Source organism: Aspergillus campestris, assembly GCF_002847485.1.
Source record: "Aspergillus campestris IBT 28561 chromosome Unknown P168scaffold_5, whole genome shotgun sequence".
Lineage (NCBI taxonomy): Eukaryota > Fungi > Ascomycota > Eurotiomycetes > Eurotiales > Aspergillaceae > Aspergillus > Aspergillus campestris.
In genome coordinates this window covers 1986131-2013385 of record NW_020194340.1, presented here as the reverse complement: position 1 = coordinate 2013385, position 27255 = coordinate 1986131, and the positions used below count along the sequence as shown (strand labels likewise).

The 27255-nt window shown below is 51.3% G+C and overlaps 8 protein-coding genes across 8 annotated transcripts; 4 read left to right on the top strand and 4 right to left on the bottom strand.

Moving 5' to 3' along the window:
* Positions 1-1892: 1892 nt before the first annotated feature.
* On the top strand, positions 1893-2684 carry rasB (Ras small monomeric GTPase RasB; the record flags this gene model as incomplete). Its single annotated transcript, XM_024833465.1, has 2 exons — positions 1893-1970; positions 2040-2684. 2 exons carry the CDS (start codon positions 1893-1895, stop codon positions 2682-2684), a joined length of 723 nt encoding a protein of 240 aa, XP_024693901.1.
* Positions 2685-4175: 1491 nt separating this feature from the next.
* On the top strand, positions 4176-6703 carry P168DRAFT_268472 (putative acyl-CoA synthetase; the record flags this gene model as incomplete). Its single annotated transcript, XM_024835091.1, has 3 exons — positions 4176-4846; positions 4907-6184; positions 6279-6703. Exons 1-3 carry the CDS (start codon positions 4465-4467, stop codon positions 6701-6703), a joined length of 2085 nt encoding a protein of 694 aa, XP_024693900.1. The 5' UTR covers positions 4176-4464.
* A 179-nt stretch (positions 6704-6882) lies between these two features.
* On the bottom strand, positions 6883-7368 carry P168DRAFT_148782 (uncharacterized protein). Its single transcript, XM_024832787.1, has one exon. It carries the CDS (start codon positions 7283-7285, stop codon positions 6923-6925), a length of 363 nt encoding a protein of 120 aa, XP_024693899.1. The 5' UTR covers positions 7286-7368; the 3' UTR covers positions 6883-6922.
* Positions 7369-7467: 99 nt separating this feature from the next.
* On the bottom strand, positions 7468-8025 carry P168DRAFT_318320 (putative GPI anchored protein; the record flags this gene model as incomplete). The annotated part of the gene is made up of 3 exons (XM_024840193.1): positions 7468-7683; positions 7734-7823; positions 7876-8025. The coding sequence occupies 3 exons, from the start codon at positions 8023-8025 to the stop codon at positions 7468-7470; spliced, it is 456 nt and encodes a 151-aa protein (XP_024693898.1).
* A 2386-nt stretch (positions 8026-10411) lies between these two features.
* Positions 10412-12427, top strand: P168DRAFT_318319 (putative Patatin-like serine hydrolase; the record flags this gene model as incomplete). The annotated part of the gene is made up of 3 exons (XM_024840192.1): positions 10412-10478; positions 10573-11152; positions 11218-12427. 3 exons carry the CDS (start codon positions 10412-10414, stop codon positions 12425-12427), a joined length of 1857 nt encoding a protein of 618 aa, XP_024693897.1.
* A 680-nt stretch (positions 12428-13107) lies between these two features.
* P168DRAFT_326988 (DUF803 domain membrane protein) lies at positions 13108-15262 on the top strand (the record flags this gene model as incomplete). Its single annotated transcript, XM_024841186.1, has 2 exons — positions 13108-14009; positions 14063-15262. The coding sequence occupies exons 1-2, from the start codon at positions 13251-13253 to the stop codon at positions 15260-15262; spliced, it is 1959 nt and encodes a 652-aa protein (XP_024693896.1). The 5' UTR covers positions 13108-13250.
* Positions 15263-15446: 184 nt separating this feature from the next.
* P168DRAFT_304323 (uncharacterized protein) lies at positions 15447-16788 on the bottom strand. Its single transcript, XM_024838833.1, has 2 exons — positions 15737-16788; positions 15447-15634 (listed from the first exon to the last, which is right to left on the bottom strand). Exons 1-2 carry the CDS (start codon positions 16570-16572, stop codon positions 15535-15537), a joined length of 936 nt encoding a protein of 311 aa, XP_024693895.1. The 5' UTR covers positions 16573-16788; the 3' UTR covers positions 15447-15534.
* Positions 16789-18068: 1280 nt separating this feature from the next.
* Positions 18069-26953, bottom strand: P168DRAFT_318317 (apses-domain-containing protein; the record flags this gene model as incomplete). Its single annotated transcript, XM_024840191.1, has 4 exons — positions 18069-19522; positions 19596-19793; positions 19860-20535; positions 26915-26953. 4 exons carry the CDS (start codon positions 26951-26953, stop codon positions 18069-18071), a joined length of 2367 nt encoding a protein of 788 aa, XP_024693894.1.
* Positions 26954-27255: the final 302 nt, after the last annotated feature.

The following is a 27255-nucleotide window of genomic DNA, read 5'->3' as shown; positions in this document are numbered from 1 at the left end:
CATCATTTTGTTGGTCTAACGTCTATTTCCATGTCATTTCTGAAATTCAAGATACTTCCAACCTCAAGCTCTCGGTGGATCCAACTAGTTGATCGGTAGCTACCCCCTAGCTACCACCAGCTATCACTACTATTGATGTGGTTTGTTCTTTCGACTCTTCCACCAACCTGGCTGTCTGCCCAGTGATCACACTATACTACTAGTTGTACCACCTGTCGTCCTCGAAAAAGCGACTGATTCCCTCTGGAGCCAACCAACGGATTCGGAGGATAACAGAGGACAGCAATGGAGACTTCAAGGTTCCATCCTCCATACGGATTGGATTCTCTCCTAAACTAAACCGAGTTGAACAAAGGTTGAATCATCGACTCCGCTGCCCCATTCCGCATTATTCCTATAATCTTCTAGTATCTGGAAATATAAAAATTTCTATAGTTATTTCTATAATTATTTTATTATGAGTTCAATATTCTTGACACCATATTTTCTTTTTTCTTCCTTTTTCTTTCTGATTTAATTCTTTCAAGTCCCCTTCTCTGACTACTATTATACCCCTACCCTTGCACTCTCCTCTATCTTTCTATCTATCCCCGTCTTCCTCCTGTACGTGCACCGAGACCCCATCCTTCTTGATCCGTTTGCTCCTCCCTAGGTTTAATTTGCTTTGCTCGGGCTGTTTCATCTCCTCGATCTTTTCTCTGGTTCAGCCCCTCCTTGTCTTCCTAGCCAAGCCTTTTTTTCCTCTTCTTGGTTCGGTAGTCTCTTCCCCTCCCCCTCTTCGCTTGTCAAACGTCCCAAAGATTAGAGACTTTGATTTTTTTTTTTTTTCTGGGTCTTTCCATCGTTACCCGTCCGTACGGCGAATACCATACATCCCTTCCTACAACTCTCCATACAACTATCCATACGACCCTCCCATACGAACTGTGAACACGCAAAGTTTACTCCCATACTTCTCCCACTTCCACTCCCTCTCCACTCCTATACTTCCTACCATCCGGAACATACGGCATAGATACTATACCTTCTTGTCCCCTTCTTGTCCACTCCTGGATATATCATACAACCCTCGTTTGCATCGTGACTACTGGGACTCTCTCTACTGGCGATCGTTTCTCCGGCTTATATTACCCCCTCACGTGGCGCAAACTGTTTGAGGCAAACCTCTGAATCCTGAACCGAAGTTTTGGGCAACGCACACGCCAGACATCCAGTTTTATCTGATTTTCCCCTCTCCTGTTGTTGCACGGAACCACGGGTGAGCCCATCTATTATTGCACTCTGTCGGGTTGACCCATTTGTTCTGCAAGTGTTGGCCGCGCATCCGCCCCGGGTCGAGTCCGAGAGTTTAACGGAATTGTTTTCTCTTGACCACTGTGCATCATCCTTCTCCATAATACTGTGACTCGACAAAGTCTGTCAAAATCGAAAGGTACGTACCAGTTCTGTCGGCGAATAGGGACTGTTTTCGGAGGGCGTTGGACCACGGCCTAAAAGCAACGATGATTATTCCGGTGGCTAATGGCGCACTACCAAAATAGCCGTTCTTTGGACTCCCCAGTTGTTTCGCACCACTCCGTTCCCGCGTCCGTGCTCAACCGTGGAGCATTCCATACTTTGTCGTCTGCTCTTTTCTTCACCCTTTCCCATCATATTCTCATCCTCGAACTTCTTCCTCTTTTTTTTTACTCCCCCCCCCTTCTCATCCACGACGACTGGCGCCACTTGGACACACACCTCGCACACGTCGATACTCTCGCGACCTCCTTTTTATCCTCTTACTCTTTTTTTTTTTCTCTTTTTTTTTTCTTTCTCTTTTCTTTTCTTTTCCTTTTTTTCACCTCGTTCCTTCCCCTCACTTGGTTCCCGACTGGAACTAAATTTACTTCATAATGGCCGGAAAAATGACGTTGTACAAGTTGGTGGTGCTTGGGGATGGAGGTGTCGGCAAGACCGCACTCACAATTCAGGTTAGCTCTTCAGTTTTCCTCTCCAATTGTTAGCGACCATGCGGTGACTAACAGTGGATCTCCGATTAGCTTTGCTTGAATCACTTTGTCGAAACATACGACCCGACGATTGAGGATTCGTACCGGAAGCAAGTGGTGATCGATGGCCAGTCTTGCATGCTGGAAGTTCTGGATACCGCCGGACAGGAGGAATACACCGCATTGAGGGACCAGTGGATCCGCGACGGCGAAGGCTTCGTCCTTGTCTACAGCATCACTTCGCGGGCATCCTTTTCTCGGATACAAAAGTTTTACAATCAGATCAAGATGGTCAAGGAATCCGCCAACTCCGGATCGCCGTCCGGGGCCAGCTATCTGGGCTCCCCCATCCACGCGCCGTCGGGCCCAGCGTTGCCGGTCCCCGTGATGTTGGTCGGCAACAAAAGCGACAAGGCTGTTGAGCGTGCCGTCTCCGCCCAGGAGGGGCAGGCCCTGGCCAAAGACCTGGGCTGCGACTTCGTCGAAGCGTCCGCCAAGAACTGCGTCAATGTCGAGAAGGCCTTCTACGATGTGGTCCGGATGCTGCGGCAACAACGTCAACAGCAGCAAGGGTCCAAGTCCCAGGACCGACGGCAGACCGGAATGGGTCCGATGCGTGGAGATAGCGGCGCCGAGTACCCCAAATCGTTCCGACCCGATCGTCAAGGGAAACGCAGGTTCTGCAACATCCTCTGAGGTGGGGGCTCCGCTCCGATTTTCCCTGGCTTAATTCGACGGCCGAGTCATATTAGACCTCTCCTGCACGTCTCTGGCCCGTCATCCCGGGGACAAGGGCCATATCGCCCTTGTGATCGGTCTCATTCGTCACTCGTTCTCTTTTCAACATCCCTTCCCTGAGCCCTCGTGCGAGCTTGCTTCGCGCGAATAAATTCACTGTCCATATTGATCGCAGGCCACCCTGGTGCTCCTCTGGCTCGGTACCCGGTTGCGCAACACTACTTCCTTTACAGACGCCAAGTTCTACTTTGGATTATTATTATTATTATTATTACCCTACTTTTTCTTGACGTGTCGCCCGTCCCATCCTACCACCTGCTGGATGCAGTGGTGGTTATTTGAACGAGGTCGATGTATGATTTATACCATGAATGACCTGTGGGAGGCGATCTACTATTTTCCATTCCCCTTTTTTATTTTCAAGTTTCTTGGGTGTTTATTCTTTTTTTTTACTCTTGTTATATTTTTTTTTTTTTTTTATATCTTTATTTTCCCTTTTGTCTTGGGCTCTTCCTGTTTCGAGGGCTGGAGACCTTAGAGCTTTCGGAGGCTATAGAACGTCTCGCGGGGATTGCAGTCGTGTTGGCTCTTTTGATTCTTTTTGCCTTGTTTGGTTGTTTTTGTTTGTTTCCCTGGTTCAACCCATTTCGACACCCGTCACGACTCTATCAGAGAAATTTCTGATGACCATTATCGAGCATGGTGGTCACACGGACCTTCGGACGGGATAGTCTAGGGAGAGAGAAGGGAAATGAGATGGAAGAAAAGAACAGCCAACGGAAAGAACGAGGTAGCAGAAAAGCCGAACCAAAAAAGTGAGTTGATGGAACGACGGTCTGGCTTTCGACCTCAGGGACCAGCGAACGACAGTCGACAGTTTAGCAGGCATTGCGATATGATACCCTACGGCTGAGCTTTGAGTTGTTGATTTTCGGATGCATTTGCAAGTAAACCAAAAGAACAATAAAAGAGGTCGGCTATCCAGTTAGGATTTTTTTGATATTTCTATGTATCTTACTTTTATATTCTTTCTTTTCCACCAAAAGCCATAGAATACAATCAATATTTCAACCCCAACCAGTCTTGATGGTGATTGACACGATCCAGCCAGTCCGTTTTCACTTCCCTGACCGAATGTATCTGTGGAAGAATCAGTCACGCGTGTCCCAATCCACGATCAAGCATGCAAGACCTGCATAGGTAGTTCCCTACTAGTTCGTCAAGAACATAACCACAATGCAGAAATGAACCTTGAACAAACCGATAGGACATGTATCATGTATCATGTCGCAGGGAACTGGGTAGAAAGCAAGTGGTCCATGCTTCGATCGACGTGCGGGGAAAGCTCCCGGTTCTTTCTCTAGAGACCCCTTACCTCGGTTTGTCCGTTTGCCTCTTCTCTCCCCCGCGTTCCACTAGAGGTTGATCTGTCCAACAAACAAACACTCTGGAAGATGACAAAGGGATTTTCACAACAGGGTAACTAGGTTAAGAGGCAGAACAGCAGTGACTGGGCACGGAGGAAAGGAAGAAGAACGACGGGTGGATCCCTTCCCCGCATGTCTCATACCCCCTCGTCTTGGTTTCTTTTCTGAAAGCCCCCTCGTTTCTCTCGTCGGGTTCATCCCTTGACCATCCTTTGACTGGATCAAACCAAATTGGTATCTTCCCCTCGTCATACATACACACATACATACCATCTTCCCTAGTCCAGTGGACGGACCGGACTACACACCACATGATGCCCCCCCACCCCCAACACGCAGTCCACCACTCCTCCCTGCAGGATCCCGAGCGCTTCTGGTCTCACCATGCCGACCAGCTCGACTGGCACCAGAAACCGTCATGTGCCATCGGTCGCCACTCCAAGACCCTCCCCAGTGGGGTCCGGCACGACCATTGGGCGTGGTTCCCGGATGGGGAGATCTCGACGACGTACAACTGCGTGGACCGCCACGTGCGGGACGGGCGCGGGGAAAATGTTGCCATCGTGTGGGATTCGCCGGTTACGGGGTCTAAGGAGAGGTATACTTATCGGCAGTTGCTGGATGAGGTGGAGGTTTTGGCGGGCGTTTTGAGGGAGGAGGGGGTGCGGAGGGGGGATGTGGTTATTATTTACAGTAGGACCTCCGATACCACATCGTGTTTGACTAGGGATGGAAGCGTGACTGACTGAATAGTGCCTATGATCCCGGCTACTCTCATCGCTGCCTTGGCTATCACTCGTCTGGGCGCCATCCACGCGGCCGTCTTTGGCGGCTTCGCGCCCAAATCGCTGGCGCAGCGCATCGAGGCGGCCAAGCCCCGCGCTATATTGACGGCTTCCTGCGGTATTGAAGGATCCAAGGGCCCCATCCCCTATCGCCCGTTGGTGGAGGGTGCCGTGGAAGCTAGCAGTTTCAAGCCGGAGAAGATCCTCATCTGGCAGAGGGATGAGCACCGCTGGAATCAGCCCGACAAGCGAGGGGGCCAACGGAACTGGCAGCGGTTGATGAAGAGTGCGCGAATGCGCGGCATCAGGGCAGGGCCGGTTCCCGTCAAGAGCACCGATGCGCTGTACGTGATCTACACGAGCGGGACCACGGGGCTACCCAAGGGTGTGGTTCGCGAAGCCGGCGGCCATGCCGTTGGCCTGCACCTTTCCATCCAGTATCTGTTTGATATTAAAGGGCCGGGCGATGTCATGTTCTGCGCCTCGGATATCGGATGGGTCGTCGGCCACTCGTACATCCTCTATGCGCCTCTCCTCGTCGGGGCCACGACCGTCCTCTTCGAAGGGAAGCCCGTGGGCACCCCCGACCCGGGCACATTCTGGCGCATCGTCGAGGAGCACAAGGCCAACGCGCTGTTCACAGCCCCGACCGCCATGCGGGCTATCCGGAAAGAGGACCCCGAGAATCGCTTCTTCGAGGCGGTCGCGCGTCGCGGAGGTCTCCGACACCTGAGGGCACTCTTCCTCGCCGGCGAGCGCAGCGAGCCCAGTATCGTGCGGCTCTACCAGGATCTCCTGACCCAGTACGCGGCCCCGGGGGCTCTAGTCATCGACAACTGGTGGTCGTCCGAGTCAGGATCTCCGATCTCGGGGCTGGCGCTGAGAAGCGCTCTGGGTGTCGCGCAGCGACAGACCGTCGAAGACAATCCGGTCAAACCACTGGCGATCCGACCGGGGTCGGCGGGTCTGCCCATGCCCGGGTTCGACGTCCGGATTGTGAGCGACGAGGGGGAGGAACTGCCAAAAGGGACCATGGGCAACATTGTCATGGCGGTACCGCTGGCACCGTCCGCGTTTACAGGGCTGTTCAATGACGACGAGCGGTTCTACCGAAGCTATCTCAAGCGATTTGACGGACGATGGATCGACACGGGCGATGCGGGCATGATCGACGACGACGGGTATATTCATATCATGGCGCGGTCTGACGATATCATCAATGTAGCTGCGCATCGGTTCAGCACTGGTATGCTTTCTCCCTTTTCACTTCCATCCCACCAATCCTACTTATCCTCCCCATCTTCACCATCAACCACAATCTGACCAGTATACACCAACAGGAGCAATCGAACAAGCCATCCTCTCCCACCCCTCCATCGGCGAAGCTAGCGTAGTCGGCATACCCGACGCCCTAAAAGGCCACCTCCCCTTCGCATTCATCCAGCCCCGAAGCGGCACGGGCCCTCTCCCCGCAACACCCTCGCCAGAACTCTTCCGCGAGGTGAACGGGCTCGTGCGCGAGCAGATCGGGGCGATCGCCTCCTTGGGAGGAATCATCCAGGGTAGGGGCATGATCCCCAAGACGCGCAGCGGGAAGACTCTGCGGAGGGTACTGCGCGAGTTGGTTGAGAATGGCGTGCGGGGGGAGTACGATGCGCCTGTTGGGGTGCCGCCTACTGTTGAGGATGGGGAGGTGGTGGAGGTTGCGAGGGGGTTGGTGAGGGAGTTTTTTGAGAGGAAGAAGACTAGTACGGCGAAGCTTTAGAAAAAAATATAGGACGAGAAAGGAATGTAGATATCTATGGTAGAGGCTAATCTCTGAGTTTGGATAAAGTTAACTCAAGTATTGAATAAGAAATACTATCAGTTCATGAACCTCCGGTACCAAGGAACCAATGGAACTATGGAATCATGTATGCATGAATAATTGAAGACTTAAAACTTAAACGCAGTCGCAGATGCGAGTTGAATTTAACCAATATACCTATGGACAAACTATGAAGTTAGAAACCCTCGACGAAGAAGTGATCAAGTGCGATGTGGTAGTAGTAGTAGTAGTAGTAGTAGTAGTAGTAGTAGTGTATATATAGAACTCGATATATAAATAAATAAATAAAAACAAGAGGGATATGTCGAAGATCGTAAAAGTAATAAATATGTAAGTAGGAAAATAGTAAGTAGTAAGTAGTAAGTAGTAGGTAGGTAGTAGTGGTATCGGAGTCGCGTATAGGATAAGTGATTTCTCTTTTCTTTTCTCCTCTCTTTTCTTTCTTTCCTTCCCCATAATGAGCAAGTCATAGGGGAAGGGACGGTCAGAGAAAGCGTCAATCAGACGATCAATCATCATCACCCAGCAACAAATAGCAACAGCAACAACAGCAACCCATTAAATAATCCAACAAATAAATAAAATCGAGACCCATACTCGCAGCGAAACAACAACACAAGAATCAACCCAAGGCAATCAAAATCAACGGAACGAGGTCATATACTGCAATTCACATCCACATCCACTAAAGGAGCAGAGGCTTAGAGCAGATAAGCGACGAGACCGAAGACGGTGGCCAGACCGGCGCCGGCGCCCGCGGCGGCGCGCGAGGCACCACCGGTGAAGATGGGAGCGGCGGGGGTGGTGGCGGAGCCGGTGGGGTTGACGCCGGGGGTGGACGACAGGGGGTCGAGGAGGGGGGGAGGATGGGGTACTTGATGGGGGTCTTGCTGGGGCTGGGGGTAGCGGTGCTGGAGCTGTATTATGTTAGTTTCGTCCTTTATATATAATATGAATGGGGATGGACATACCACTTGTTGCAGTGGGTGATGGTGGAGGTGATCATGGGGCGGGTGACGGTGTAGGGGAGGCCGTTGCTCGTGGTGATCTCCTCGGACTGGTTGATCTGTTAGTATACTGGAACCAAGTATAGGGTATGATATACATACAGCAGGCGTGCTGGTGACGGCGGCGGCGGAGCTGGACGGGCAGTAGGTGGTGGTTTCGGTGACCATGACGGTGGAAACATCCTCGGCGGGCTCAGTGGCGACAACACCGGCCACGACGGCGGCAAAGACAGCGGCGAAAGAGAGACGCATGTTGAAGGTATAATATTTCGTGATAAGTGAATTATTATAGATAGAAAGCGAGAAATCGGAACGTGAAGCGTAAGTGTAAGTGGTAAGTTGGTAGAAAGAACGACTGGAATCAACCACGAGTGGTAAAGAAAGAATGTACTCGGCACAAAGACCGGGGAGTGTAGCTGATTGACAGAAGGTAAAAACGACGGTGATGAAGAGGAAAAGAGAAGAAGAAGAAGAGGAAGGAAAAGGAGGGGAGAGAAGAGAGGATATAGGGTCGGACGGGGTACCTGGGCTAAACTTCTCTGAGATCCCCCATCCTTTAGTTCTTCTGAGTTTTGTTTTTAGTTTTGATTTTGATTAGTCCGTCGTTAGTCTCGAGAATTATTAGTTTGATTAGCTGGATTTCCACTCCAATCATTGAGAAACACGGACTTCCTGCAACTGCTGGTTCGGCCGTCGCGATGATCGTCATTTCGTGGTGATACCAGATTACTGTGGATTTACCATTCCTTTACATCTCTGGGGGTTGTATACTGTGGGTATTACAATATACACGCACTCGTTTATCTTCCCCACGCACCCCCCTTTTCCCTCTGCATAATGAATTGTCCTGCAGGTGAAATCCCTTCCCATACGTGTGCATGGTCGAGGAGATTCAACTGCATTATACAGAGTACACCAAAGTAAATATCTACGTTTTCTCCATAATCGAGATAGCCTCTTGAGTCCGTTGTTCAACAACTCAAATTGCGACTGGCGAGGTGCAGAAAAACTCATCGGTCGTGCCGTGCGACTGCAAGGCACAAAGCACCAGAACAAGGACCAGGACAAGTGAGACAATAATAAGATGACTATACTAAGTCAGGTATAGTCCTCAGCACTAACGAGGTCGTCGGTCTTGGTTTTTCTCTCCTGTATCTCGCGGGTCGGTGAATCCAGCTGCTGTTTTGCGTCCGACTTGGGTCCATCTGACAGTCTAGACTTTCAACGTCCTCTTGATCGCCATTGTGGTGGAATACTTTCCTTTCCGGTGACAGCCTCGTGGTCAAGAATGTTTTTCTAGACACATTCCGGGTATTAATATGGGGTACTCCGTCGAAGAAGACTTAGGAGAGGACTGAGGGCACGTCCCGACTAAGGGGCTCGTGACAATTTCTGCCCGAGGGATCCCTAGCATTAGGCTCCTTGCTTTTGCCATCCCTCGAACAAGCAGGACAGACAGAGCCTTCAGTGGGACCCACTTGGGGGAGACGGGGACTGAGATAAACAAGTTTTGTATCATTGGATGTATCTCCTGGATAAGATCGATGCAAATGATGTCTCCGGGTCTTCATTGTGCTCCAGTGGCTCTATTGTGCTCCATCCGTGTGGCTTCCAGCCTACCAGCCTCACAAACAGTTTGATCGATTGTCATATTAGGCTGATTCCTCCGTACTCCGTATTTTCCTTCGATCTGGAGAAGAGGCGCAGCCGACCGAACTGAGTTTTCGCGCGAGATAGGATATTGTAAGATATGGAAGTTCTGATCAACCGTGGAACGGTGGCGCGAGCTGATCATGCTGATGTCCTCGATTCTCAAACCACTGCGATCTCAAAGACTGTATATATGTACTCCAGGATATCGCACATGGACTTTGTTTGCTTGTTCTATTTCTGTCCGACTGATTGTTCCTGGACAGACCCATGGATGTCAACGTGGGATCCACAGTTGACAATAAACCACCCACCGGTTCACCTCTCCAGCCTCTTCAGACTTTCGACTGTTGGGAATGTCAATCCTCCAACATGACTCCTGTCCTGACTGATGTGCATCATCGTAATTCGTATTCAGAGAGAATCAACCAACCATCGACCGGACAGAGGTAGCACCGCCTCAATGACGCAGCCCAACGGGGAGACAAAGTCAGAACTTCCACCGCCACAGTCAGACCCACCTTCCAGCAGGAAATCCAAGGTTGAAGGAATTATCTTTGCTTTCATCAAATCACATCCTCAGATAGTTCCAATTATCCAAGAAGAATAGTGAAATTAAATCAAAAGACAGAATCTTAGACTCGGATTTGTCCGCCCTACCCGGCTTCACTAAGTACCTAAGGGTGTAGTCATCCGTTCGGCTAGTTCACCTTAGACTGATTGACTTCTTCTTCATTCCTTCTTTTCCTCGATCTTCCTGACCCTTTCGTCATCATCCTTGTCGCGCGAACTAAAAGGGAAAAAAGAGAAAGAACCCTTCTTCTTTCATTCTTCCATTCTTTCTTCTGTCTCTCACGACCTCTCTGACATCTTCCCCCCTCACTTCCAAATCTTACCTCTGTCAATACCCTGAACCCCGCTATTACTGCCCCGATCAGGCCCCGACCTATATTAGGCAGTTGCCCGCCCTCGAGGCGATCCAAACACCATGGACTCGGTGAACTTGCGCCGCAAGGACACCACCAAGGGTCCGCCTTTGCGGATCCTGTCGCTAGGTAGGTTTCCTAGATAGGCATACTTGCGCCTCCCCCTCCCGGCCCCCCCACGTGAGATGAAAGCTGACAAGTCGATTTTGTTTTCCCTTTTTAGACGGTGGCGGCGTTCGAGGTTACTCCATGCTCATCATTCTACAAGAACTCATGTACCGGGTCTACGTCGAATGTGAGGGTAAAGCGCCCCGTCGCGAAGAGATCCCCAAACCATGCGACTACTTTGACCTCATCGCCGGCACCGGCACTGGCGGTCTGATCGCCCTCATGCTGGGTCGGTTACGCCTCGACCTCGAAACTTGCAAGGAAGTTTACGTGCGCATGACCCGCCGAGTCTTCGAGACGGACAAGACCATCGCGGGAATCCCCTATCGCTCGACCTTGTTCAAAGCGTCCCGGTTGGAGGAAGCCATTCGCGAGTGCGTCCGTGAACACACCGTCTTCGAGGCCGAGGGGAACGACCAGACCAGCCCCGCGTCGAACCGCCACTCTATGGCCAGTGCCCCCTACAGCCCCAACTCCGTCCTCCAACGATCGGTGAGTCGCGCCAGTTTCAGCACCTCCAGCAACTCCCATCCGTCCACCCCAACCAGCCACCGGGGTTCCACCTTCATCAACGGACTCCGCTGGGGTAATCCCGATGCCTTGCTGTACGACAACCGAGAATATCGAACCAAAACGTGAGTCGCAACCCCCTCTAAAGCCCTCATCGTCACTGCCAACTAACCATAAACCGTCGGTATAGTGCGGTCACGGCGTTGTACAAAGGCACCACGCGAAGCAACTCCACCGTCCTCCTGCGGTCCTACGACTCCCGGAGAGAACCCCCGCCCGAGTTCAACTGCACGGTCTGGCAGGCCGGTCGCGCCACCGCAGCCACCGGGCTCGCCTTCAAACCGATCCAGATCGGCCAGCACGTCTTCATCGATGAGGGCGTCGGCACCTACAACCCCTCCCCGCAGGTCCTGGATGAGGCGGCCGTGAACGAGTGGCCGGGTCGCGAGATTGGCGTCTTCGTCAGTATCGGTACGGGTCGTCGTCCGTCGGGCACCAACAACCGACAACACGAGTGGTGGGAGGATTTCTTCGGCGACGCCCTGGGCACCTTTGCCGAGGCCCGTCGACGGCTGATCAACAAGATCGAGGGGTGTGAGGATATCCACATGGAAATGCTGCGCGACCATCTCGCGAAGCGCAACGTGAGCAAGGACAACTACTACCGGCTGAACGTGGAAGTGGGCGTGGGCGAATTCGGCATGAACGAGTGGAACCGACTGGTCGACATCAGCACCAACACGCGACGGTATCTGACCAAACCGGATGTCAAGCGGCAAATCCTGGACGCGGGCGTCAAGTTTGCCAAAATCGAGCGCATGCACCGTCGCCTAGCCGCCCGGGAGGCCGAGCCCGAGAACGAGTACCTGGCCACGCCCCAGGAGGAGATGGGACTCTTCTCGCGCCCGGCCGTCTCCGTCTCGCCGCCCCAGACCTCCTATCCCGACGCCGTGGAATTGCCGGCCGAGTTGCCCGGCGACTTTGTACCGATGGCGCCTTCGGGACCGCCGCCGCCGCCGCCGGGAGAGGACTATCTGCCGGTCCATCCCACCCCACAGGATACGGTCGGAATCTCCCATAGCCGCAGGTCGGGGAGCGATGGGGGGAGCCTGGCCCCCAGCGATGCCAGCCGACCGGGGTCGCGACAGCAGCCGTATCCGTCGCCGCGGGTGAGTTCGGAATATGGGGGGATGCCACCCCCGGTGCCTCCCAAGACGCCGATTCCGTATCCCGACGCCAGCCAGCCCAGTGAACTGGGCGGGATCCCGATGCCCATGCCGCTCGAGGTGCGGAAGAGTCCCGGACGTGGGTCGAATGGAAAGATTCGGCCGCCGTACCCGGTGGATGAACCGCCGCCGGTGGTGAACCGACAGCGCAAACCCAGTTACCACGTGCGATGATCATTACTCTTCTTTCTTTCTTTCTTTCTATCAAACATGCCACGATGGATTGACTCATGACGGAACATGACCATTTTGATTCCTTTCTTTCATAGCGCGGGGGCTTTGTGGAATGCCTGTATGTATTTGGAGACTTGTATAATGAGCAATGTGGACATGTTTCTTTTCTTTATGCTTCCCTTCTTAATCCTTTCTGTCTTTTGTTCCGTTTCTATTTTTATTTTTCTCTCCTTTATTGCGTTGTTAGTTCCACGGTTCTGATTGTCAGGACGTGGGAGAATGACAGAGATACCCACCGGTTCAGGAATCAACACAAAGGAAATGACAGGATTGTGGCAATATAATATTCAGATGAATTAGCTGACCAGATTGAGAAGAATTAATCTCACCACTGATCAGCCTCGAAAATTACGATACGGTCTAGAGGATCTCGATGCGTGGGATCGGCGGTGGGTCCGACAATCTTCCAGCCTTCTGCATTTCTTGGCCTGCCTCTTTCTATCAATAATATGAGTTCATTTATTTGATCAGGATGTCTCCTTCGTAAATTAACCGGTCAATCTACGTGTATTAAGTAGGGGACAATTTAGAAACTGTCATTCCCCCTTTTCTCCCCCCACGTGTCGAGCCGCCGAGCTTAAAAGATCTCCGACATTCCTGAAACCACGCGGCGGTTATCCTGCATTTCTCTTCGCCGTGCTCTCGATCGCCTGTCTCATGCCTCGCTGTCTGTCTCGAACTTTATAACCACATACTCGAAATTACTTGATCGACCTTGATACACATATACAGTATACAGACACCGGCAGTTCATGCGACACCGATGAATTTCCCCAGTTCGATGGCCCACGCGGCCCTCGAGGCCCGCTCCGGCGAAGAAAGCGGCCGCCCCGCCTCCTACAAAGCCATCGGCATCAGCCTCGCCGTCGCATCCGGCCTCTTCATCGGCGTCTCGTTCGTGATCAAGAAAGTCGGCCTGCTCAAGGCCAACGTCAAATACAATGAGGAGGCGGGCGAGGGGTACGGGTATCTCAAGAACTTCTGGTGGTGGCTGGGCATGACGCTCATGATCGTCGGCGAGATCTGTAACTTTGTCGCTTACGCTTTTGTGGACGCGATCCTTGTGACGCCGTTGGGGGCGCTGTCTGTCGTTGTTACGACTATCTTGTCTGCTATTTTTCTGAAGGAGCGGTTGAGTTTTGTGGGGAAGGTGGGATGCTTTACGTGCATTCTTGGGTCGGTTGTGATCGCGCTGAATGCCCCCGAGCAGTCGTCTGTCCGTAATATCCAGGATATGAAGCACTTTGTTATCGCGCCTGGGTTTCTGACCTACGCGGGGATCATCGTGGTCGGGTCGGCCTTCACGGCGCTGTGGGTGGGGCCGCGATACGGCAAGAAGAGCATGTTCGTCTACATCAGCATCTGCAGTTTGGTGGGTGGGTTGAGCGTCGTCGCGACGCAGGGTTTGGGCGCGGCCATCCTGGCGCAGATCAACGGCGAGTCGCAGTTCAAGGAGTGGTTCCTCTACGTGCTGCTGGTGTTCGTCATCGCTACGTTGTTGACGGAGATTATCTACCTGAACGTACGTCCTCATCCTTCCTTCCTCCCTTCTAACCACCATTCTAACCTCAGCAGAAAGCCCTAAACATCTTCAACGCCGCCCTGGTCACCCCCACCTACTACGTCTTCTTCACGAGCGCCACGATCGCTACCTCCGCCATCCTCTTCCAAGGCTTCAAGGGATCCGGCATGGAGATCGCGACCGTCGTCCTAGGGTTCCTACAGATCTGCGCCGGCGTGGTCCTCCTCCAAGTGTCCAAATCCGCCAAAGACGTCCCCGACGCAGCAGTCTTCAAAGGCGACCTCAACCAGATCCGCGAAGTCGTCACACAAGAAGAGCCCGAATCAGAGCCAAAGGCAGACTCCATCCGCGGCGCAGCCGCCATCGTCCGACGGTTTTCAACCCAGAGACGCACCATGGAAGCCGAAGAAGCAAGACGATACTTCCGCGACCGGCACGAAGACCAAAAGCAACCCGCCGAGAACGAGGTAATAGAGTGGGACGGCCTGCGCCGGCGCAAGACCGTCCTCGGCGACGGACCGACCATGGCTCGATCCGCCACCTTCCGAACGACGAGCACGCGCACACCGTCTCTCAAAAGCCCCCTCCCACCACTAGGCATGTCGCGATTCCCAGACGAAGACGACCGCCCGAGCACCACCCACAGCGGGAACTCCTTCCTCGAGGAGATCCGCGCGCGCACGCGCACGTCCAGCATCGTCCACCACCCGTGGCAGCCCATCCAAGAGGAAAAGGAGAACGAGAAACCAACACTCGACACCAGCTACCGCGGCGCCTCCACCACCACAACAATAACAAGCGAACCAGACCCCTCCCCCCACACAAAACGCCAATTCTCATTCAACATGCTCCACCGCCTCAAAGGCGGCAGCAGCAGCAGCACCGATCCCCAAGACGCCCTATCCCCTAAATCCTCCTCGCCCCGCGGCTTCCTCCGCCGCCACCACCAGGAACCCAAAGACTCGGAAGAAGAGCGACTGGGTTTAGTACGTGGTGACTCGCGGGAGGAGACATATATCGAGAAACTCGACAGAACAGACTCCAACGAGAGCGACGACTGGTCACCAGAATACCGTCACCGACCGACGACATCTATTGATAGACCGCAGCGACTACGGGTGAATCCGCTGCCGCCGTTGCCGGATGAGGCGCCTTATGATGGGCCGGATCATGATCCGTATCCGGCTGGGGGGGTTTATCGGCGGGAGGAGGAGGATGGGCGGGGGTGGAGACGGTATGAGGATGGGAAGTAGTGGGGTAGGATACCTGATGATGTATGATGTGAATGAGTTATGATAATGTATATATTAGAGGATATAAGTATGGGGATTTAAGTTACTCGTGGCAGGATGAACTAAGTGTAAACTGGGTGTATACTAGTGTAAACTGAGTGGAAGAAAGCATATAACAAGGGGTATCACAATATTAACAACACAACACCAACACCATATACCAACACCACCGCCCAAATGCAACAAATAAATCAAAGAAGAAAAGAAAAAATTAGAAGAAAAAGAAAACAAAATCAAACAAAAGCCAACACACTCCTCTGCCCCCTCCCAGCAACATTCATCGCGAACCTCGCTTCAGAGAGTCTCTTTCCCGCTTTAATACTTTCCAGGACCCTAGACATCATCATCAGTCTATCAAAATCAAAACAGATCTCCCTCTCTCTCTCTCAGAAATATAAGGGAGGGAAAGGGGAAAAGAAAAGAAAGGGAACAAACCACTCAACACCAACAACCCTAAACCCCCTACACCCCGCCTTCGCAATCTCTCTCTGTAACTTAGTCGCAGACAAGCCTCCTCCGGCGCCAGATATACCCGTACCAGCAGGAGAAGAAGAAGAAGTATTCGGCCTGCCCACGATAATATGCGTCACGCGCCTCGACACAGACAGGGCGAGGGAGGCTCCGTGCGCGACGAGGAGATGGCGGAGGGCGTGGTCGGAGATGAGGGGGGAGGAGGGGGCGTTGAGGTGGATTGTGAGGTTTGAGAATATCCCTCTTTTTCTCTCTTCGGTTTCTCTTGAGATGCTGGGTTCGCTGCTTTCGTTGGGTTGGGTATTGTGGGTTTGGGTTTGAGGGGTGTTGTGGATTTGAGGTTGGTTTTGTGTCTTGATAGAGTTGGTAGTGGTTGTGGTGGTGGTGTCGTTAGAAGGTAATAAGCAAGACTCCTTCTTACCATCACCATTCAATAAAGGCCTGGAAGAAGACCCCTTCCCAACAGAAAACATATCCCTAATATCCCTCTGCCCACTCTCCTTATCCATCCCATTTCCACTTCCCAAAGCAGGATGATCATTCATCCACACCCATTCCCCACCATTACCCCCCGTTTCCCCCCCAGCAGAAGGCGCATAAGAAGGCGCAGAAGAAGAAGAGGTGGAGGAAGAAGAAGAAAACTGCGCCGCAAGCTTCTCCTCCCTCGTCCGCCTCCACGCCGTCCCAGTCGACGTCTCACCCCTTTGATGGCCCGTCGAGGAGGAATTCCAGGGATCGAAGATGCGGTGGTTGTTAAATGTCACCTGTTGTTGGTGGTGGTGTTTTCTTATCGGGGGCATCTTTCGTTCTCTTCGAGATCTGTCCCTGTAGATCTTTTGTAGATCTTTTGTAGATCTTTTGTTTTCTTTTTCCCTGCAGGATTTGCTTCTTTGACGGGTTGGGTTGGGTTGGTTGGTTTTCTTCGGTTCGGTTTGGTTTGGTTTAATTGTTGGTGGGCTGGTTGTTGTCGATGCTGCTGCTGCTGCTGCTGCTGCTGCTGCCGCCGCCGCCTTTCTGTCTGGGGTTGAGTTTGGTGAGTAACGTGGTTGATTTGTCAAACTCAACCATGGAACGTTGATCAGAGTCAGTCAACTCACGGTAGACTGTTGATGTTTTTCCCGTTTGGGCGAATCCGCTTGGATACAGTTGGTTTTATTATGTCATCATTATCATCATCATCATCATCATTACATGCCTGAGGCACATAACTAATATACATCGTTATGTTTACTCAAGTACTATACATCGAGGGTTGACTTGGCAATAACGGACTACTTATGATCGACCTGGATGCAGGGTACAGAGTACAGACATGCCAGTACAGATGTGCATTCCATGCCCTGTTGATGCAGTTCTACTTGACAAGGTATTATGTATGTAGGTTGTATGTCTGAGATGAGTCCATCTCGTGGATGCATAATCCTTGTCTATCATGCTGATCTGCTTCTACATACAGAAGCATACTCTACTAAAGCCGAAGTATTATAAATCCCATGAATTTTAATGCAATCCATACATACTCAATCCCAACCACACACAGTATTGGGTTGAAAGCATAAATAAGTAGAGATGAGATAGCACCAAAGTAAATAAAAAGTAAAAAGTAAAAAAATCAAATGAGAAAAGCCACAACGATATAATAAATCTCGTCATAGGAAATTCGTCACATCATAGTCGTTAAATATAAGTCCTATCCAATCCATCCATCCATCCATCCATCCATTTCTCTCGCAAATCACGCAACAACCCGCAAGATGACCCAATAGCACCAAACGCTGACCATCCCTTCAATCAATCCAATAAAAGGAAAGCCCGACCGGGTTGACACCGGTGACCAGATGAAACGCTCCAACATTAAATGATCATAGACTCGAATATCCAAATCCGAGTCATACCCATGCATAAATGGTGCCCATGTTAGATCAGATCCAACATGTGTTCAGCATTAAGGCACGCGAGGCTATCAACCGGCATAGCATGCTGTTGCGGACCGGCAGACCGGTCGCGAACATCCTGCCTATCTGCATGCCGAGACCCGCGGGAATGCGTCGTCTATGGGAAACAATGCAAGACATATGAAATGAAAATCAAAAAAGAAAAACCAAAGAAAATCGTGCTGCATATCGACCATGCAAGCTGCTCTACCTCCTGGAGGTTGTCTTTCACCTCTCTTTTATCAAAACGAAAAGAAATTTTTGTTGTTTTGTGTGATTTGTTTCTTTCTTTTTTTCGCTTTTTTTTTATTATAATTTTTTTCTCCTTTTTTCCTCTCCTTATCTTGATGATTTTGGGTAGACTATCTCCGGCGAGACATCACACCTCCCGCTTTCATGGGTTGCAATCCTGGGGGAAGGCTGCCGACGGGACCACCGACCGGCGACTCGGTGATCGTCTTCCGGCGCTTGCCGTCGTACTCGGTGCCACGGCTGTCCGGTCGCGGGATGCGGTCGACATCGTCGTCTTCGCGCATCCGCTTGTTCGATCCCAAAGAGGTGTTGAGTCCCGTGGAATAGCTTGGTGCGGGATTGGAGGCGACCGAGTAGTTGTCGAGGGAAGTTCCATTGGCTGAGGTTCCTCGGGTGTCGCTGACGATGTTATACAGGCTGCTGGCTGCCGCTGGCCGAGGAGGCGTATTGTAGCCCGACGCCCACTGCGGAGGAGCTCCGCTAGTCCTAGGAGTCATCCGCCCCGAGCCGTTCTGCTGCGACGGGGAGCCGGTCAATTCCGGAGTCATTTGGGGGTGGTCGCCCGTCAGGCTGCCCAGGGATGGGTTCGTGGTGTACGTGTACGACCCCCGGCTGGCGTGGTAGCCCGAATTGTCCTGCTGGACGTAGTCGGATTCGTGCTCGGGGACCGGTTCCCCGCCGATGTGCCCGTTGGTCTGCGAGTACCGCTCGGGCTTGACATCAGCCGGCTCTGGTTCCGGCTGTCCGCCCGAGGCACGGCCCGACGGCGGGCCCATGTCGTTCTTGAGGTACCCGCTGGGCATCTGGCCATAGGGAGACATCGCCGGCTGGGCAATGGGCTGGTGCGGAGCATACTGGGCGTGGGACGGGGGCGCCGCGGAGTAGTACGATTTGGCGCTGTCATACCCGGGCTGGCCCTGGAAGGACGGCATGCCCCCCAGGTTCGACCCCGGCGGGGTGGTCGCCGGCGTGGAGATAGACCGGCCGTTGCTGAGCGTCGTATCGATGGACAACGGCTGGGAGTGGGGGACGCCGGAATTCATGCCCTGGTTGCCCCATTCGTAAGAGCTCCCTTGGTTCGGAAGGCCAATAACGCCCGAGGCACTGGCGGGGGGTGTAAGGACGGTGTGGCCACGGTCCAGCGATGGGCGACCGCCGTGCTGAGAGGAAACGGTGTGAGGCTGCGGCATGTGAGACGGAACGGGGGTTTGAAGCGAGTGATGATGGTGCAACGGCGGCTGGGGGCCCTGGGAAGCCCGGGCGGCTGGCCCTTCCAACCGTCGCTGCTGTGATTCTTGCACCACCAGGTTCGTGCGCGTCTGGTTCGTCGGGTGGTAGAGAAGCCCGCCGATGTTGTGAACGAACAACGGATACAACAGGTCGGTGATCTTCTCCTTGTTGGCGAATTCCAGCGCCCGTTCGAACGGGATCCACACCCCCTTGAGGTGCATCGGCCCGATCTTGACAACATGACGGATCTTCTCGCTCTTCAGGATCCCATCCCGACGGCCTCTCGTCATGCCGGCGACGTTGAGCAGCTTGGTGCCGTTGATCATATGGTTGTCTGAGGGAACCGTCAGCACATTCACACCCCGGCCACGATATACGTGGGTATTCTCCTGCGATGAACGGCCTACCTTCACGTCGGGCAACACAGACACCCTTGGCCTCCACCTGATAGCAGAGACTGCCTTCATCTTCCCACAGGGTGGCCGTCACGCGCGGCTTGGCCCCCGGGGGAGCCCCCTGGCCTGTGGTGTCGGTGACATAGCCTTGAATCGGAGGGCCCGAGTGGCTTGGGTAACCAGGCGGTGCCACCGCGTGGCTTGCGACTCCTATGATAATCATCAGAATGAATTTCCCTGGTGGCAACATTGGCCCTGGGGGTTAATCCAACCTACCCGGAAGAGGGAGTAATTGAGGGGGAACCTGGCTGCTCATGGAGCTCGGGGGACCCGGTTGAGACGAGGCCACACTATGCGGGTAGGCATACTGCGTGTATGAACTGGCCGGTCCGTAGGTGGTCGAGGCCGGCTGCAGCACCGACGGTTGCTGGTGGTACTGATGATAGTGCGGCATGCCACCGGCGGTGGCGGCCTGCGACCCGTACGCCTGGGCGGACGACAGATGTGACGAGTGAACATCCATGTAGGGCTGCGTTTGGTTCATGCTGCCGAGCGGGGTCGGGTTCGGATAGTAGCTGTCACCGACGGGGGTTTGCGAGATGGCGTACTCCTGCGGCGCGGAGGAATCCAAGGAGAGTCGGCCCTGACCACCAGCCGAGAGATCGGCACACGGCGGCGGGCTTCGGGGTTCGTTGACGACAGGCGCGGATCCTGACAGGCTTGTGCGTGCGCTCACGTTGTTGGAACCGGGGTCTTCCCAGCTCGTCCGGTAGGACTGGGCCGAGACAGGCGGCTGCGAGGCTGTCGGTAAACTCAGCGCGGGGAGTTTATCACCAGACAACAGCGGTCTCTCCGCGGCGTGGTGGTTATACCAAGGAAGATCGGCAGGACCTCTGGTGTGGACCTGCGAAATCGACGGCAGCTCCAGCTTTTCGGTTGGCGGGGAACAGCTCTAAGAATCGTAGCAAGAGGGAGCGGTGGACGTCGGACTCGGAATGCGTCCAACGTACCAGTAATTGGGTGAGTGAAGGCGGAAGTGTTGCCTTTAGGTCATGCGATCCAGATGGATAGCAGGTAATTCAGGTGATGTTCGGAGAAACTGTAGAGGATTCGTAAATAGAGATAAGAAACTCGATGATAATCAGACGGCAGAGAAAATTCAAAGCAAAAGTGCAATCGTGGCAAGCTCGTGGAGATTCGTAACCGTTAAACGCTCGAAGATGACTAGGCAACTGGATCAAGACAAATCGCTATGCAGAGAGCATGCACCAAACTTTAACATCCAGATAGTGAAGATCTTGGTCGTGGCAAAGGACACCATGAAATCCAGGTGAACCGGGCGCTTGCGGCTGGTCAACAAAATCGCTCAACCGAATCAAAAGCACGAAATCATGGGGATCGTTTCAGGTCGTAAAAAGTGGGGGGGAGAAGAAGCAGGGACGACGTGATAGTCCAGCATCAAACGTCGACTGCTTTGGGGGATTTGTAGATGCGATCGGGGTGGAGGGTTGTCGAGAGGGCAGCGCAGAGTGTGACGGAGAGGCGGTCCGACTCGTCGCAAATCGTAACAGGTCGTGTCAGGTCGTTGGAGAAAATCAAGCAAATGGCGTCACTGGAGGGGGCAAGAGGCGTCTAATCTGCAAAAGCAAGCAAAGCGGGCGTGAGTGATACGTTCCAGGTCATCAAAGGTCATGCAGAACAAAAACGAAAAAATAAAATAAAAAATAAAGGTCGAAATCAAAGAGGAGAAAAAAGAGTAAGAAGAGTGATGATCGAGGTAGAGGGAACAGGCAGACGGAACGGTGGATGTATGTATAAGAAGGCGCCAAACGGAAGGGATAGAGAGGCTAATGCGGGCCGACAAGGGAGAAGAGGGAGAGCCCAAGCAGGGACCCCAAGCAAAAATAGAACGGTCTAAGGGGAGAGGAAGGGGGAGAAAGGAAAAGGAAGTAAAATGGAATAAAAATCGAAAGTAGGTGAACTCAGACAGACCCGAGGGCGAAAGAGGGAGAGAGAGAGAGATGATTGATTGCAGTGCTGGTGCAGGAGCAGGAGCAGCAGCAGCAGCAGATCATCCAGCGGTGGAGGCTGGGGGCGTACAGCAAACGCAGGCCCCAAACTAAGCCTAAACGACTTGCAGGTTGGGTTTCTCTTGAGACAACTGGATGGGAGATGGAAGGAGGAGGAACGATCCGAAAGGGAGAGAAAGGGACAGTCAGAAGAGAAGAGAAGAGAAGAAAAGAAGGAAAAGAAGATGAAAAGAGAAAAGAAAAGAAAAGAGCCCAAGAGGAGAGAGAAATGATGCGTCTATGGGAAATGGAAGATATACCAAACGCGTTTTCTTTTCCTGTTTTTCTTTCTTTTTTTGCTTTTTTTTTCTTTCTATTCTCTTGTCTTTTTCTTTTCCTTTCTTTTTCCCTTTTCTTTCTGGTCAATTCCTCCTTGATGGTAGGCAAGAATCAAGATCGAGGTGGGGAGTATAGTGTAGTCAGACGGAGCTCTGATCCATGGATGGCGAATGAACGGATGACGGATCGGCCGAGGAGGGGAAGGTTGGGAACGAGGATCTCAACCAAGGGATGAGATAGGAACAGCACAGCACAGCAAACAGTAGACACAGAGAGGAGAAAAGATCGAGAGAGCCCGGCCGAAAGGTTCAACTGCTTTCCCGCATTTTATTGGGAGGCTGGTCGGCTTCGACAACCTCTCTCTCCACCTCCCCTCCCCTCCCTCTCCCTCTCCCTCTCCCTTGATCCAGTTGACGGGTGATGGAACTCTCAAGGAAAAACAATCGAAGGGGACATGACGCGAGGGACAATTCCAGAACAAGAAAGCTGTCGGGAGGAGACTAAGTGGGTAGGGGATACAGCAGGAATGTCTGGGTACGTGGAGTGTATACAATCCAACCTCATGGACAGAAATGACCGATGGGGGTTGGTTCTCTGGTAGAAACCACAAAACAAGAGGATAGAAAATAGAACAAAAAAGAAGAAGAAAAATCACATACCGGCACGTGTGGTTGGAAGTGGTTTGTAACTCTCGATCACCTTCTTTTTGAAACCTACTGCGTGGGAATGTAAGAGAAGCTGCAAGGCAAACTGGGCGGTTGGACGCCGTAATGTTTCTGATGCTTTGATGGGCGGCGGGATGTCCGGTGGTTTTTTTTTTTGGCTGGTTAATTGTTTTTCTTTTTATCCTTTTGGGTCGTCCTTTATCTATGAAATCTTGGAACTGGTCCCGGCCGGGTCCGTTTTCTGGGTCCCGTGTCAATGGGTTCCGAATGGTCGCTGGAAGGGGAAAAGAAAGAGAGAAGCTTGGGGGAGGTTGAAGGAAAGGTCAAGAGGGAAGAAGAGTGGACTTTTCAACAGTGGATCACCACCGGATGGACTGTCACTATAACTAAGTACTCAGTCGTGGACCTGTCCTGGCTCGTTCGAAGGAATCAATCAAATCAAATCATAGAAATCAGGAATGGAAAATGGAGGGGAAATAAATCGAATAAATTGAATAAAAATGAAAATCAAATCGAAATAGAATAGAAATGAAAATCCCAAAGAAGAATAAAATTAAAATAAAAGAATTCAAAGATGTCAGAGGAAGAAATCCAATAAATCAAAAAGATTAAATCCAAATAAGAAAAAAACAATCCAAAGAAAGAGTAAGAAGAATAATAATCCAACCGTCCCAGTTGTGGATCCGGCAACTCCAGACAAGTGAATTTTCTTTTTTTATTCTTTTCCCACTGAAATAAGATAATAAATTCAAATAAATAATGAGAATAAAGATAAATAATATAATCATAAAATAATGAATAAAAAAACGACCGTGCTTCGAACCTGTGCAAAAGCGGAGAGCTAGAGGAGCTGCTGGTCTTGCGGTGGCCGCTTCAACCATTGCTGGCAGGGTCCAGAAGACTGCCACCTCTTCTCAATGACAAGCTCCGACAGCAAGATTGTCGCAGCAGCAGGAGGGAGAGGAGCAGCAGCAGAACCGCCACGAAGCAAGGACCAGCGCGCCCGGATGAGCTAAGGCTTGGTTGGTCTCTAGGCTGGACGCGGGCAGGGACCACCGTTTGGGTTAGGGCCGTGACGATCCAACCGACGCGCTGGGGGGGTAGGATTGGTCCGTTGGGGATGGAGAGGGGAAACCAGGAAATACAGGAAGGAGGGTGGGAAGTTTATTCCATATTCAATTATAGAATACCGAGTACGGAGTACAGTAGAGAGAAAGGATCATGATATGCATTATTGAGAGGTAGAGGAGACATCGTACCTACCTGGTTGATGGATGGTTCAAGGGATGTGACAGCGGGTGATTGACAACAGACAGAAGATAGACAGAAGACAGACAGACACAAGGTAGAAACAGTTCGAGTTCTGCAGGATATACTACCTACCTGTACAATGAATAAAGCCGGGCGTCAAGGAGAGACTCAGAGAGACAGAGAGGACCAATCTGATTAGGAGACATCCGAAAACCTCTCAATATCTTAATATGTAATTCATTACCAGATTACCAACTAAGACCAGGATCATAATATGATTCTTCCACTAGGCAGAGGGGTAAACCAGAGAGTATATTAAACTGTTGGGAACCGATCGCATTGCTGTAAGTCATTTGATCGTCCTGCGCGCTGGGATGATGCTGGATCGATGGACGATCAATAGTGTATTCTATCAAGGTAACATCTTCCTTCTCTTCTACGTTCTAACACAGAGGACTAATTCTATTTTTTAATTCCATTCTCTGACTCTCCAGACCGAGTCCGGTGTTGAACGCCAAGGCTGGTGAGTCCACCGGTGAGGCTACACGGACCTGTATTTATTCCTATTTTTCTATTCTTTTTTATTGATGAAGGACGATCAGTTCTCTTTTTCCATCACAATCATAGTAAATATAGTGTGAAATTAATTCAACAAGAAAATGATGATCTCCAATTTCCTAAAATCAGAAGTAATGGAAAAATAATAACGGCTAACAGGCGCGTTATCCCAATCTCAATTCCAATTCAAGTCCAACCCAAACCAAACCAAACCAAACCAATGCGAACAGCTAGCCCATCCGTCTCCACGATGATGAGCACGGGTCCCACACCACGAACCAAAGACACGCTCATTTATTTCCCGCCAGCTAACGAACAGCCTAACAGTCCAATTCAGCCAAACAATACCTCCCTCCATCAACCACGGGATTTGTCGCATACCAAGTCCCGAGCCACGGAACCCATCTCACCTCACACTCTCGAAGGAGGAAATGTTGTGCACGAGTGGTACGCAGCTTCGATAAACCTCGCATACATACATACATACATACGCTTATTCATAGGTACTGGATGGGTACCGAGGGAGCAGAGCAGAGCTGCAACGTTAGCTTAGGTACCGTACCGTCCGTCCGTCCTTAGCCCATGTACGTATTAATGTATGTCTGGTTGTATGTATGTGCGAAATATGGATACGCATCCTAGCCGGGTGGAAGAAAAATAACGCTTGGGGATTCAGACTTGCGCTAAGGAGGAGATTTGAAATTGATGGTTGGGTTTTTAATTCTACATTCCTCTTTTTGCTTGGCGTGTTCATGGTTTGTTAGAGGGGTGATGGAAAAGGAAGGAGATAAAATGAGATATTAATTAAGATATTGAAAAAAGAAAAGGAAGAAAAGGAAGAAAAGTCAGAAGGGATGGAAACATTTATTCTTATTATCAACATTAAATTAGAGAAATAAAAGAAACAATGGAGTTCAAGCTGCAAGATCACGCACTCTAAAACGGCGCAGTGGATCATGGAAGATGTACGAGCGAGCGGGAAGCGTTCGCCAACGAACCGCCGAAACAACCCAACCCGTCAGGTATACCGTCTCATCTACGATGGGAAAGGGAGAATTGGCGGTGACGGAACAAGGGAGAAGTCAAACAATCTTCTTTTCCTTTGAATAATATTTATTAATAAATAAATAAATCAAAATACACATCACACTTCCTACCCTTGATTGACCTCCCTTCATATTTCGGTCTGGTTGGCAGATCACACAGTCAATCTGACTCCGACCCTTCACCCAACCTCCCCCCCAAAACAGATGGAACAGACTGACTAGAGAACGCCCTCGACGATAGCCTCCAGCCCAAGTGGAGTTTCAACCTCCGGTGACGAGGAGGGTGATAATTGGCTGTTGGCTGGCTTGAATCAACTGGTCTTGGACATTCCTACCAATTGACATGAGTCTCATAAGATACGTATTGTATGTACGGATTTAGGGCTTCGGGACGATCTGGAGGGCGTTAGGGCGGGACCACCGTACATACCTAAGGCCGCTGACAAGTCATCCCTTTGTCTTTTTCCTCCCTTGACATTCTTTCCTGCCATTCCGATGATAGACACATCTTTATCTTGATGAGACAGATTGGTCCGTTATTTGTGGTATACTTGGGCTTCTGCGTGGTTTCTTCGTTTTTACTAATACTCGCTATTCTTCCATCATGAACGGCCGATCGTGTCGGGTATATCGTCAGGAAATCACAGCGAGGATCATAATTATAATTATAAATTATAATATAAAATAATATAATAATCACCACCTTAATAAAACTAAACAAAAATAATATATGCAAGCAAGCGAATCCACCCATGTCACACCAAACCATCAGCAGAAGAAAAACGAGCCAGGATGAAGACGAGGAGGCAGGGATTCGTGCAGAGAGCAGGGATAATCCGTTGGATCAGAGAGCACCACGAATGTCGGTGGTGGCGTCGTGGGCGACAGCAGTGATTTCCATTATTATAATTATCTTGATTATTATTTTTATCTAATATGACTGGGGTTTTCGACAACTGGGTAAATTTACAGACAATTCTATTTCCGTTGGTTAGTGTCTTGTCCAGGTGTCCTGGTGTCCAATTTAGTGTCTAGAACTTATGCCTCGACTATTGATCGAGTGGTAAGTGTAGATCGGAGGGTTGAATGGGTTGAATGTGTTGATAGATTTATCCTATTCCTAGCCCAATGATATGATACGCGCGGCGTCTTGTCATCATTCGATCTGAGACTGGGGACGGTTGTTGTTTCTCCGTACTGGTTTGTCTTTTAGTCTTGACAGGTGGATATAGTACTAGATACGGAGTAGATAGACATCGCTACTATGATCGGTCTGGGTTCATTCGGCCGTAAGTCAATGGCAGTTGACTCCACTAACAGACAGGTGGCCAGAATGTCTAGGAAATGACGATTGTCACGAGAGAAGAAAAAAAAAAAAAAAAAGAAAGGCAGAAGAAGAAGAAAAAGATGTTCCATCGGCTTCTCCCGTTGAGGAATCAACATTGGATACATCAACCCCGAACAGAGTCGGTCAGGAAAACAGCCTGGTAGTCATCAGCCATGCCGGAGCGAGAGGCGAGCTCATGTCCACGTCCACGTCCACGGCACAGACCGGGCCCCGATCTTCGTCTGCCTCAAACAGTACAACCGGTAGCTGGGTCGGTAGGTACAGGAGCCGTAGGCTGATTGTACGAGGGTAGGAATTTAATTCTCCGTGAAGGAGGGGGGAGGGTCAGCCCCGACCAATCCAGTTCGGATGGGACCCTTCATCTGGTGGGAAATGTGATGCATATGGTGTTAATTACCGGATCGGTCGAAGATGAGGCAGCAACGATGAGACAGAAAAAAGAAAATAACGCTAATG

What these genes read in the sequence shown, in the direction of transcription:
- P168DRAFT_148782 (XM_024832787.1), bottom strand. Translation starts at nt 7,285, where the DNA reads ATGATGATTGATCGTCTGATTGACGCTTTCTCTGACCGTCCCTTCCCC.
- P168DRAFT_304323 (XM_024838833.1), bottom strand. Translation starts at nt 16,572, where the DNA reads ATGCCCCCGATAAGAAAACACCACCACCAACAACAGGTGACATTTAAC. An exon ending in AGGGTTGTTGGTGTTGAGTG is followed by an intron (nt 15,635 to 15,736) that starts GTTTGTTCCCTT and finishes GATGATGTCTAG; the next exon opens with GGTCCTGGAAAGTATTAAAG.